Here is a 13,317-nt window from a genome sequence, read left to right as displayed (position 1 = left end):
ATGGATCCTTTCCCAGCGTAAGGAGTCAATACCAACTAGAAGCGCCACGCGCGGTCTAGTCCTCCCCTAAAATGCCCGCCGCTTACGGCGTTGCTATAACTATGCAGTGAAGCTTCGGCTCAGTGCGTTGTATCGCTCCATTTCCTGTTTGGCTTTCTGGTCCTCTGCTCGCTAAGCTCTCCGTGCGAGTCATACTCGCGGTACCTTCCACGGCAGCCTCTCTTTGCCGCCGTCCACCTCTTCGCTGCCATTCTCGTTCTGCTCTCTCTGTCTCCTCCGCTCCCTCGCGCCTCTCTCTCCCGGGGATCCGGAGTGTTCTTTTTGGTTTCTCTCTTTCGGTCCACACGATACTTCCTTGGAAGCGCTGGTGGGCTGTCTCTGCTCCTGTGCCCCTGCACGCACAAGAGCCACTATGGGCTTTTCCCCCCATATTTTTCTCGTCTGTTACTTTTTCTTTTCCTACACGCTACCTTGGACTTACCATCCGCTGATCCTTTCACAAAACATCACACCATTGGACGAGCTGGCTCTACACCCGCCATTAAAAGACTTTCCTGATTCAAGCCAAGTCAAACTCCTCACGCCGTCATCACCCTCCAGGGTTTTTTGGAGCCGCAGAAGCTTTTTCCCTGAGACTAAGGCGGGCTAGCTGGGGGTCCCACTTGGCTAGGTGTTTTTCCCTGCCACCAAGGTGGCCTCCGGCGGAGCCCGTCCTTACCTACACGACAAGAGGGTAAAGACAAGAAAGAAGAAGACCCAGAAGGCAACACTAAGAAGAAGAGAGACCTCGCAGACACCAACCACATCGTCTGGAACTTCAGGTGAGTAGGAGTCACTGGAGAGTACCATAGCCCTTTACAGTCACGACAGTTACATGCCACGTGCCTGTCAACGCTGGAGTCGCCTAGTGATCGCTTTTCCAGGCGGCAGCCATCTGCACGGCTTATCCTACTTTGCAACTATATACGATTCTCTTCAAATGGGCCGGGGTCCCCTGCTCCACCGCACCCTCTTCCATCATCCCCATTTGTTTGTAATTGGCCCAGTGCCACTGGCAGATAGGCTCCTGGTGCCATCTGGTTGCTGGGTGATCTGCTGCCACCCCTCGGGTCACTCGCTGGTCACCTCTCGGTCATTGTCTGCCTGTTCTTCCAGGGCCCGGAGGGTGGAGGCCAGCAGCCCTTACAGCCGGAGAAGGTGGAATGGATCCGTAAATTCTGCAGGAAATTGATCTTGAGGGAGATCTGGAACAACCACTATGTGATCCTGAAGGGGGGGCCAGCTCTACATTTCGGAGAAGGGGGTAAACTGGCTTCGCTAATAGCAATGACCATTTCCGGCCCCGTGGGCGCGGAGTTCACTCAGTGAGCAATGATTGCCAAGGGTGACTCTGAAGTTCAGCCACTGAGCTGTGTTCCTTTATGAATTAGAAGAATTCTCCCATGGCCAATGCACCTTCCTAGGAGTTGAATATCACATTGTTGTACAAGTAGTGGCTCAGATATTTTTGATGACATTGCATTCCATTTTTCAGAGGGTACATTTATTTTTTTATTTAGAATTTTTATTCCATCGCGCCACAAGCCCGCAGGTCTCAAGGCGCGCAAACAACAGAAGAGACAGACGATCAGGACACAAAATGTAAAACAATGCGCTGAGAAAGCCAAGGAGGAAGCTCAAGAGTCAGGGATGGCATCACCAAAAAAGACATAAGGGTCCATACCATTGTTTTTAACCTTAGGGGTTGTGTCAAACCGTGCAATGCATCCTTCATGTGCAACATCTAAAGATCCCATTCACTGAGCCACCTTTAGCTCATCATTGCAGCCTCTAGCCACGCCCAGACCCGAATCTATCAGTCCAGGGTCACCTACAGGATCCTGTTTCTTTTCATATTTTTTCCCACTTTGTCTTGCATCAAAGTCGCATATTGGATTTCGGGTAGGATAGTTCAATGGGCTCATGCACGGGAAGATAGGTCCGTATGTAGCCTGCGCATTAAAGATTTGAACCCTGGTCTGACTGCTAAGTGGAGTAATGCTGGGTGTGTCATAAATGTGTGTAGTGTTCATGTTACAGGTTCAGACCGCACTAAGACGGCCCGTGCGCGCTTTCGTACCTCCCACTCTTGCCCACTTAACGCAGCACTCTCTCACTATCTCCCTCTCTCTGGCCCTCTTAAAGATACCCCCATCTTCCGTCTTCTCCAATTCTCTCCTTTGCTCTCAGCCCTTACTTTTTCACTCACCCTTCCTCTCACAGTCACTTTTTCTCTTACTCTCGGACCCTTTCTCGTGCTTATTTCCTCTTGCTCATCATCAACACCCTCTATCAATGGCTTCCTCCATTGCTCTAGTCCCCTTCTCATCCCATTGCACACCTGCACTGCTTATCGCATCCTCCTCTAACACTTTGCACTCTCCTCCTTACACCCTGGTGCCTATGAATGCCAAATGCAAAAAAACAACAGTAAACACCAAAACTATGGTATCAGGTAATCTAATCGCTGCAAAAATGTCGTGGTAAAAAAATATCGCAGCAAAAATGCCGCCGTTTGACTCGGTAAAAGTGTGCCCCATTATACCATTTAAGTGGAGCGGGGATTGCGGGGGTGTCCCATGCCCCCCTTAAATGGTATAATGGGTCTGGGGGTTGCGGGGGTGTCCCCCGCATGTTTTACATGGACTGCAGCGCAAAAACGGCGTCATTTTTGCGGCGATATTTTGTTACCATGGCAATTATTGCTGTGATTATATCACATGGAACCAAAACTATTGGCATTGCCAATGCTTGTTATATCGGGGATGATGGGATCACATCCTCGGTTACCTTTGAGCACTGCAGCTTGCATTTTGTCTTTTAGGCAAACATCACTGCTCTGGATTTTAAAGATCCCCCTTTCTCGCAGAATCCCCATTTTTAGTTTTGGCTCATAGCGTGGCACCTAGTGAGGCGGCAAAAGAATTGACTTGATAAAGTGGAGATGCAATACAAATACAGACACACAGCCTGTGGCCGTCCTTAGACTTGTCACCCACCCATTGACTACCTATGGCCCTGTTAATAGCTGCGGCCATTCCCATCCACACATCTCACCCAAACAACACCCACAGCTGTATTCCCTGAATCTGTTACTGTACGATCCCCTCTGGCGCAGTCTCTGAAGGGTTCCTCACCTCAGACACCTCATCCTTGTCACCGCCAGAGCCTCCTGAGTCCAACTGGTCGCTCCCAGGTTCAGCAAAGAGCCTGGGAGCGGCACGACCTGGCACAAGGGTGTACATGATCACCAAGTTGACCACATCCATGAAACCGTCCGGGAAGAAGTTGGCCCAGCCTGTATCATATCCTCAGCTGCTCTCATGCTATTTAATACCCTGAGTGTGTTGTCCTCTGTAATATCCCCATCCACACCCGAGGGTTCCATGCAATAATGTGACCATCAAAAATATCGCCATGCAAAGAAATCGCCGAAAAATTGCCGTTTTTTGAGGGGACATTATTACATGGAACATGCGGGGACACCCCTGCAACCCTCAAACTTTTTGTTTTTTTTCAAGGGGAGCGGGGGACACCACTGCAACTCCCGCCCCACTGTCTCTACATATATGGTCACATATATAATGTTGCCAAAACCTTTTCCCGGAGACATGATATACAGCGACCATATATATATATAGGGATATTATTACCTGATACGCACCCGAGTTAGAATATGTCTTAATGTAGTTTAGATGCTGCTTTATATGTTGGTGACTTGCCAAGCACATGATGGCATTGTTGGGACAGTTGAGGCTGCACTTGCCATATGATGGCAGCACCTGTGAATTTAAAACTAGCATATGGTGACTGTGCTAGTGATATGATGTAATTATAAGTGCATGTGAGGCTGCACTTAGGATGTGATAGCAGCACTTTCACATGTGAGGGAAAACTTTACATGTGTTGTCTATGCCAGGCATGTGATGGCAATATTGGAACCTTTAATGCTGCATGTGGCATATGTTGGCAGTACCTGGGCAAATGGTTAAACCACCATACAAATTATGACTGTGCCAGGCATATGATGTCATTATTGCGGTATTTAGGACTTCAGGTAGCATATGATGGCAGAACTGTCAAGCTATGTTTTACACACGTTATGTTGTTAAGTTTTTGCATTGTTTTTTCAAGAAACTTGGTCTATGGTTCCTGTCTGGTTTCAGGGGTATGGATCCTTCTCAGTTCCCGCGTCTAAAGGTCCCAAAGGAAGGCCCAGTGGTGGCCTGGCCATTTGGCTTGATTCAACATTAAGGTTGAAAGTGGTAGATTGTACATATGATCCCCCCGATTTGCAGTTTTTGTCCATAAGAACACAGATGGGCGAGCAACTTGGGATATTCAATATTTTGAATAGACCACATGGACCCCCAGGTATGTCCATGATCAATATACTCTCTGACTCTGTTAATGCACTAATGTTTATGTTTAATCGTTCATATCGCTCACCGAGGTACCCGAAGGCTTAAGGGCGCCAACAAAACATCGAACAAAACATACAAGCAAAAAACTTACAAAAGACAGGGAATCAGACAACAAGATAAATGGAATAACCAAAATCAAGAAGCCAAACAACATCAGAGGGTAATGGACAATAGTTAGAGACTAAACGGTAAGCTAGGCATGAGGCAAGGATACATGGAGGAGCCTCCCTAACCAACGTGGAGCATCAAAGAATCAAATTACATCTAGAAGCCCCTCTAGAAAGATATTTACACTGTCTTAAGAACGCTGGTAAGGTGCTAGAACCACATCCCACTAGGACACAGTGATTATTGGATTGTACACACCAGTCTTTGAGGTCCACCCTGCGAAGAATCTTCAAGTCCAATAGCATGACCACCCCCGGCCCAGATCTTTGCCTTAGCCATGCTAAGACCTTGTACCGCAAGGTTTCGCTAGACTCCTTAGCATCGGCCTTACAGATATTGGCGATAACATTTCTCTGATCCATGACAAAGTCGTGTGTACTTGTGTCATTTATTTTGGTCATGTGACACGTTCTTATGCGCTGATTCTTCGACAAACCCAACTTAGGGGTGGCATTAATCAATGTAGGTTGATTAATCTTTTCTTGATCCAATTTCAAAGCAAATTCAGGGATAGGAGCACGTACCTACGCGGCAGGGACAATAATGTCAATATTGGGGGTCTGGGTACTTTTAAAAATGGTCATGATGGACCTGATGGGCACCAGAAGTTCACCACTGCAGGGGTCCGTTTGTGAGGCCTGATTAAGTTGCCCGTTGTGTGAATTAGCATGACAGGCCTTATCCAGTTTAGACAACTGAATCCCATCCGCAGGGTTGAGGGGTTAATTTGATTGTGGAACAACATTCACTCTCGGTGAGCGCAGGTCCACAGCCCAGTTCTTTACAGTCCGCCAATAGGTCAAGATCGAAAGGACTCGTACATAAAAGTTACTCTTTGCTAATACTGGCCATGAGATTGGGCCAGTGAGCATGGGCTGATGGCTCGAATAGAGAAGTAGTACAACTAGCCGCCTCTTGCGGGGTAGCCTTGGACAACATGAGATGTGCTATGTTACTACCTGAGTGTTTCTCAGGCTTTTCCAGGGATAAAAAAACAGCAGGAGTGGGGCACGCTCCATAGTGTCGCTGTCTTATCAGCACTTAGAGTGCTCCGCAAAGATACGGGAACCGCAGAGTTACACATTGATAGGGGGTTGCCAGGCTCCTGGTTTGTGCATTCATGAGCAGGAAATTTAGAGGGGGAAGCATTCTCCACAACTTTAGACATTTCAGACTCAGAAAGGTCACTCTGCATTCTCCGTCTTCTGCAAGTGCTGAGGGACAAAACCTCTAGGACTCGATCTCTAGGGAGTGAGGGAAAGAGGATACCCAAACCTGGTAATCCAGTTTCCACCAATCCTATGATGGATTTAGCCCGCGGCCTAGGGGTATGAATTTTATACTCCTAGTCCTTTGAGCGCAAACCATAATCACAGCTTTTTTTACTGGCGGCCAGGGTATCACCCCCTGGGATCAGGACATGTGGAGACAGTGATTATACCCAGCGTGAGCAGCAACTGCACATCAAAAGCAGCACCTTTCTCTAGAGGGGGCTGCAACTAGGCAATAAAACCACTCCTCCAGAAAACGGGCAACTGAACGGGTAAGTAAGTAGCACCACTCTCCAGGGTGGGCTGTTTAAAGTGGACTGCCTGAATGGGCTATTCCAGTAAACTGGACCAGTGGGCTGTCCTGGCGAGTCCCACAAGAGAAAAACAAACGCTTACCGCTCTGACAGCTGTCTGCGCCTGGACGCCACGCGGCTGACCTAAGCTTCCCAGACATCAGCCTGCGTGCTGAGTGTTGTGCTTCTCCGATAGATATTGCCTCAAAAGATTAAAGAGGCGGCTGAGAAACACATGGGCTCCAGGCTCCAAGCTCCATATGCTACAAACCATAGGAGCTGTAAACGCCACAGAGACCAAGGATCTGCAGCCGACACGCCTGCAAGATGAGTAGACTAGAGGAAAGGACCTAAACTCGGGATGAGCGTCAAGCCACATGGCAACGCAGCAAAGCGTTACCGCTGCTTCCGACACTTCCCTCCTAATGGGAAAAAAGCAAACACTGTAATGTTATTGTTGCTGGAGATTTACACATGCAAATTGAACCGCAGAGTGAACTGTTGGATCTTTGGGAAGATCAGAACATTGCTTGGGGTGTTCCGCAAGGGAACGTTCCATACCCAAAATAACCCATCCACTAGCAATATAAGTGGTCACAACATTTAGCAATCTAAATTGGAGGGCCTGTAATGGCTGTTTCCCAAAGGACAATCCGCCCAAAAGGTCTTTTTCTGGTCCCACTGGTTCGTCACAGATCGATTACATATTTATTAATGGGGATAAATGGGATAGGGTAGAGTGGGATCATTATCCCCTGACTGTATTAATACAAACCTCAGCAGAATTAAAGTCTAAGCCCTTGAATATATCTTCCCAATGATAAAAGGTCAGGCACGAAATCAGTTAAAGTGGTCAGGGGTTATTGACCGTAATTAAAAATCTTTTATATACTTTTCAATCATGGGCACTTTGGGCTGTATTTGTAATGATGATGACACAAATTCTCACGTGCTGCTGTATTTTGAAAAGTTAACACTTAAGCACATCTTCGACTAATGTAAAAAGGAGGGCCATATCAAAAGCAGGCTGGTTTGACAAATACTGTCTTATATCCAAGGAAAAGATCATCTCTTATGTTAAGTGTGGCACTGGAGTGGATAAGATCAACCTACGCTGCTTGAGAGCAGAGTATCAAATACGAATTGCAACTAAAAAGGGGCATTTGTATGTCATAAATGGCTTGCTTTGAGGAATGCTCTTGACTCAAGGAATAGTTTTCTTTTTTGTAAATGGTGACCGATAAGGACCTAAAGGGGAATCAGGAAGTCAGTGGTCATAGGGGGCGGAAGCGGTTACGAGCGGTGCTCCTCTACTTTTTTTAATTAAGATTTACTGTTCCTATATTTTTATTTTAAAAACAAACCGTTCCGGAATGGTTTTGTTTTTTAAATAAAGTATAGGAAGAAGTTGAAACTTGCACTTTGAGTGCACTGCACTGAACGTTCCCTTAAAGAGCAGGCGCATGTGTTTGGGGGTTTGCGTTGTGCGTAGGAGGTGATGAGGGAATGGTGTCTGTGGGGAGCGTTGCAGGCCAGTAGGGAACATAGTTCCACTACTTCTTTTCATACACTTTGACCACTGTCAGGAACTCCAATGCTGCATGCAGGAAGATGAATGAAGATCCCATTTCTTTGATCTTTATAAGCTTCATGAGGGTATGGAAGTGGTCGGGAACATTGAAGAGCTGGACAATTGTGAGATAGAGTCGCATTTGAGTGCATTTGAGTTTTAACGCCAAAGAGGTGGGTCTAGATCAATGAAAAGCAGAAAAGCTGCAGGCCCCGACCTACTCCCTATTGATTTATTTAAGAACTAGGTAGGCGTGTGGTCCCCAGTTGTCTGTGAGGTCTTTAATGCTATTCTAAAAACCAGTCTAATTCCAAACTCATGGCGTCAAGCAATAATAATTCCTCTCTATAAAAAAGGAGGAAGGGATTAGCCATCCAATTACCGCCCAATCTCACTGTTGGGCGGGTTAAATGTTTGGTAAGGTGATCCTAGATCACCTCCAGGTCGGGCAGACAGTAATAATGTAATAAGCTTTCGTCATGCTGGGTTTAGACAAGGTAGAAGCACAGTGAATCAATGTTTCGCATTATCTCTTTTGATACAGAAATAACGGTTTCATTTAAGATGAAGTTGTACGTTGCTTTTTTAGATTTGAAAACTGCATTTTATTCAGTCTCAAGAGTTACTCTTTGGCGAATCCTTTTTGCCCGCAATGCTCCTCGAAAATTTATTTGAATCATTTCAGCATTGTATTCAGACAACCAAGCGAAAGGTACGTTATGGCCTAGGGGGAGAATTAACGAGAGATTTTGATGTGCATAGGAGCGTGAGGCAGGGTTGTGTCTTGGCACCCCTTCTTTTTAATATATATGTTCAGGAATTCTCAATGTCTTATTAATGGAGTGACAGGACTGTCCAAAAATGGGATCAGTAAAAGAGCCAGCACTTTTCTATGCCGATGATGCAGTGATTATGACAGCAACTCCCGCTGGGCTTGAAAGGGCTTTATCAACTTTTTCTTTTAAGTGTAGAGATTTACACTTGGAGTTGAATGTTACAAAATCCATATTCATGACTTTACTCCCTGGCTAAATAAACGGAAGCGAGTGTCTTTTAAAATGAATAACGTCCCTCTTGAAGGAGTTAAGCATTTTGATTACTTGGGAATCAGGTTCCATGAATCCGAGAGTTGGTCCTCACAGATAGTAAAGTCCAATATCAGTATGGACAAATACAAAGGGGCCATCAATTCCTTCTTTTTGAACCACGGTAGTGGAGCTATTTCCCTTGCTCTTGGTCTTTTTCAAAAACGATCACTGAGAGCAGCGGCCCAGTATGTTTCAGAGGTTTGGGGGCATACTAATTTAACAAAACTATTTGCATGTGATCATAAGTTTCTTAAGAAAATCTTACTATTACCACAGAGCACCCCTGCACCTCTAGTCCGTTTTGAGCTTGACACTTTGCCAGCTGGAGCAGTGGCAAAAATATAATCCGGTGAGATACTGGTTGAGACTATGGAGCCAGGATGGTCTGGACCCATACAGAGATGCTCGGACTCACTTATTGAGTCTGAACGGAGGTAAATGTATTAAGTGCATCAATCATCTAAGCATTTTTTGACTGATTTGAACCTTAGAAACCTGTGGGATGATCCAAGGAGTTGTATAACAAGAGGGAAAAAGAAGCCTAACACTGCTGTTAGCTGCCTGTCAAGAGAGGAATTGACAAGCAATGTGGTAAAGCTAAACGCTGGTTTCGAGTATGTTGAACGTAGATTGCTGGCATGTGTTAATCGTTAAATTGACATTATTTCCCCCAGAGTGTCACAGGTTTCCCCCCTTCTCACCTGTCTATGTTGCCTGATGTCCTCTTTAGGTGGAGTCTTCTTTCGTATGGTTCGGGACTTAAATAAGCCAGCTCGGCCGTCCTCGGCTTCCAGATTACATTCAGCTTCGATGTCCAGGATCACGGGAAACACCTGGAGTATTCAAGAAGGAGTTGGGGACACGCGGAAGCGGCGCAGGGATTCCGGGAAGTTAGGAAAGAGGGAAGAAGTCGGGAGAAGGGAATCCAGGGGCCAGGGGATAGCAAGTAGCACTAGAGAAGGTTCGGAGCACACGTCTGATCACAGCTAGTAGCAGCGTTGAGACGCACGGGACAGCGGGGGTGTGGCTTCTTTATAGAGGACGCTGCGTAGAACGTGAAGACTGGCGAGCAGCGTTGTGAGCTTGCCGCCATGTTGGTAGTATTATGGGGTGTAAGGCCCGACGTGTTAGGGACCAGGAGGCCCAGAAGGGGCGAGTTCGATGGTTCATGATACAGAGTACGAAAGATCACTATACTGTCGTGTCAGTCTGGGGTTATTACTGGTCGCAAGTCTCACGCACTCATGGAAGGCCCATGGGTAAGATATGTGTCTGATGTGTGAGAGTGTCACCGAGAATGTAAAACACTTTGTGCTAACGTGAAAAGATATTTGAAACCTGTACTAAATTCGTCTGTGATTCGACACTTACGATAGGCCTTGTTGTATTTAACTCAGTCCCAGAGCCAATGTGTTGTATTTGCTACATCTAGATGCATGCATAGAGCATGGCTATAAAGAACAAGAATGCTGAATAAGTATAAGAAGTATGATATAAGGGCTAATAGTTAGATCAGTCGTTTCCCACATTAATATGGCGAGTAGCTAGCTGTTGCCGATCGGTCTAAATTGTTTCTATTATCCAAGGCTGCGAGCAGTGCTCTCCTTGAAGTTGATTGTTGCTCATGTAAAATGAATTACATTTTTGTAATTAATGTTTTTTATTGGGGAGCAGGTGCAAGTGGATCTAGGTCACCTGGCCTAAGCCCCGCCCACCTGGTGCCTTCCTGCCTGCCGCTCTTTTTCACCACTTAACAAGCCCCGCCCACCTGGTGCCTTCCTGCTTGCCGCTCTTTTTCACCACTTAGCAAGCCCCGCCCACCTGGTGCCTTCCTGCTTGCCGTTCTTTTTCACCACTTAGCAAGCCACACCCATCTGGTGCCTTCCTGCTTGCCGCTCTGTTTCCCTACTTAAGGAGCCCTCCAGCTTCTTTTCCTTTGCAGATGGGGAGCAGGTGCAAGTGGATTTAGGTCACCTGGCCTAAGCCCCGCCCACCTGGTGCCTTCCTGCCTGCTGCTCTTTTTCACCACTTAGCAAGCCCCGCCCAAATGGTGCCTTCCTGATTGCCGCTCTTTTTCACTACTTAGCAAGCCCCGCCCACCTGGTGCCTTCCTGCTTCCGGCTCTTTTTCACCACTTAGCAAACCACGCCCACCTGGTGCATTCCTGCTTGCCACTCTGTTTCCCTACTTAAGGAGCCCGCCAGCTTCTTTTTCTTTGCAGATGGGGAGCAGGTGCAAGTGGATCTAGGTCACCTGGCCTAAGCCCCGCCCACCTGGTGCCTTCCTGCCTGCCGCTCTTTTTCACCACTTAACAAGCCCCGCCCACCTGGTGCCTTCCTGCTTGCCGCTCTTTTTCACCACTTAACAAGCCCCGCCCACCTGGGGCCTTCCTGCTTGCCGCACTGTTTCCCTACTTAAAGAGCCCTCCAGCTTCTTTTCCTTTGCAGATGGGGAGCAAGCGCAAGTGGATTTAGGTCACCTGGCCTAAGCCCCGTCCACCTGGTGCCTTCCTGCCTGCCGCTCTTTTTCACCACTTAGCAAGCCCTGCCCACCTGGTGCCTTCCTGCTTGCCGCTCTTTTTCACCACTTAGCAAGCCCCGCCCACCTGGTGCCTTCCTGCTTGCCGTTCTTTTTCACCACTTAGCAAGCCACACCCATCTGGTGCCTTCCTGCTTGCCGCTCTGTTTCCCTACTTAAGGAGCCCTCCAGCTTCTTTTCCTTTGCAGATGGGGAGCAGGTGCAAGTGGATTTAGGTCACCTGGCCTAAGCCCCGCCCACCTGGTGCCTTCCTGCCTGCTGCTCTTTTTCACCACTTAGCAAGCCCCGCCCAAATGGTGCCTTCCTGATTGCCGCTTTTTTTCACTACTTAGCAAGCCCCGCCCACCTGGTGCCTTCCTGCTTCCCGCTCTTTTTCACCACTTAGCAAGCCACGTCCACCTGGTGCATTCCTGCTTGCCACTCTGTTTCCCTACTTAAGGAGCCCGCCAGCTTCTTTTTCTTTGCAGATGGGGAGCAGGTGCAAGTGGATCTAGGTCACCTGGCCTAAGCCCCCGCCACCTGGTGCCTTCCTGCCGCTCTTTTTCACCACTTAGCAAGCCCCGCCCACCTGGTGCCTTCCTGCTTGCCGCTCTTTTCCACCACTTAACAAGCCCCGCCCACCTGGTGCATTCCTGCTTGCCACTCTGTTTCCCTACGCAAGGAGCCCTCCAGCCTCTTTTCCTTTGCAGATGGGGAGCAGGTGCAAGTGGATCTAGGTCACCTGGCCTAAGCCCCGCCCAACTGGTGCCTTCCTGCCTGCCACTCTTTTTCACCACTTAGCAAGCCCCGCCCACCTGGTGCCTTCCTGCTTCACGCTCTTTTTCACCACTTAGCAAGCCCCGCCCACCTGTGCCTTCCTGCTTGCCGCTCTTTTTCACCACTTAGCAAGCCCCGCCCACCTGGTGCCTTCCTTCTTCCTGCTCTTTTTCACCACTTAGCAAGCCACGCCCACCTGGTGCCTTCCTGCTCTGTTTCCCTACTTAAGGAGCCCTCCAGCTTCTTTTCCTTTGCAGAAGGGGGGGTTTGGTGCAAGTGGATCTAGGTCACCTGGCCTAAGCTCCGCCCACCTGGTACCTTCCTGCCTGCCACTCTTTTTCACCACTTAGCAAGCCCTGCCCACCTGGTGCCTTACTGCTTCACGCTCTTTTTCACCACTTAGCAAGCTCCGCCCACCTGGTGCCTTCCTGCTTGCCGCTCTTTTTCACCACTTAGCAAGCCCCGCCCCCCTGGTGCCTTCCTTCTTCCTGCTCTTTTTCACCACTTAGCAAGCCACGCCCACCTGGTGCCTTCCTGCTTGCCGCTCTGTTTCCCTACTTAAGGAGCCCTCCAGCTTCTTTTTTTCCTTTGCAGAAGGGGGGGTTTGGTGCAAGTGGATTTAGGTCACCTGGCCTAAGCCCCGCCCACCTGGTGCCTTCCTGCCTGCTGCTCTTTTTCACCAGTTAGCAAGCCACGCCCAAATGGTGCCTTCCTGATTGCCGCTCTTTTTCACTACTTAGCAAGCCCCGCCCACCTGGTGCCTTCCTGCTTCCCGCTCTTTTTCACCACTTAGCAAGCCACGCCCACCTGGTGCATTCCTGCTTGCCACTCTGTTTCCCTACTTAAGGAGCCCTCCAGCTTCTTTTTCTTTGCAGATGAGGAGCAGGTACAAGTGGATCTAGGTCACCTGGCCTAAGCCCCGCCCACCTGGTGCCTTCCTGCCGCTCTTTTTCACCGCTTAGCAAGCCCCACCCACCTTGTGCCTTCCTGCTTGCTGCTCTTTTCCACCACTTAGCAAGCCCCGCCCACCTGGTGCCTTCCTGCTTGCTGCTCTTTTTCACCACTTAGCAAGCCCCGCCCACCTGGTGCCTTCCTGCTTGCCGCTCTGTTTCCCTACGTAAGGAGCCCTCCAGCCTCTTTTCCTTTGCAGATGGGGAGCAGGTGCAAGTG

The 13,317-nt window shown here is 48.5% G+C and overlaps 1 protein-coding gene across 2 annotated transcripts in view; it reads right to left on the bottom strand.

The window, feature by feature from the left end:
• LOC138580909 (serine protease 33-like) overlaps positions 1–13,317 on the bottom strand; it is a 281,640-nt gene that overhangs the window by 175,236 nt on the left and 93,087 nt on the right. The window contains exon 1 of one of the 2 annotated variants that reach the window (XM_069651839.1): positions 6,299–6,508. The exons of the other annotated variant lie outside the window; for it this stretch is intronic. Within the exon in view, the coding sequence (XP_069507940.1) occupies positions 6,299–6,356 (58 nt within the window). The 5' untranslated portion in view covers positions 6,357–6,508. Of the gene's footprint in view, positions 1–6,298; positions 6,509–13,317 lie in introns of those variants that run through there. 2 annotated transcript variants of the gene reach the window in all.

Source organism: Ambystoma mexicanum, chromosome 3p (assembly GCF_040938575.1).
Source record: "Ambystoma mexicanum isolate Mex_15411 chromosome 3p, UKY_AmexF1_1, whole genome shotgun sequence".
Lineage (NCBI taxonomy): Eukaryota > Metazoa > Chordata > Amphibia > Caudata > Ambystomatidae > Ambystoma > Ambystoma mexicanum.
This window is presented reverse-complemented; position numbering and strand designations above follow the sequence as displayed.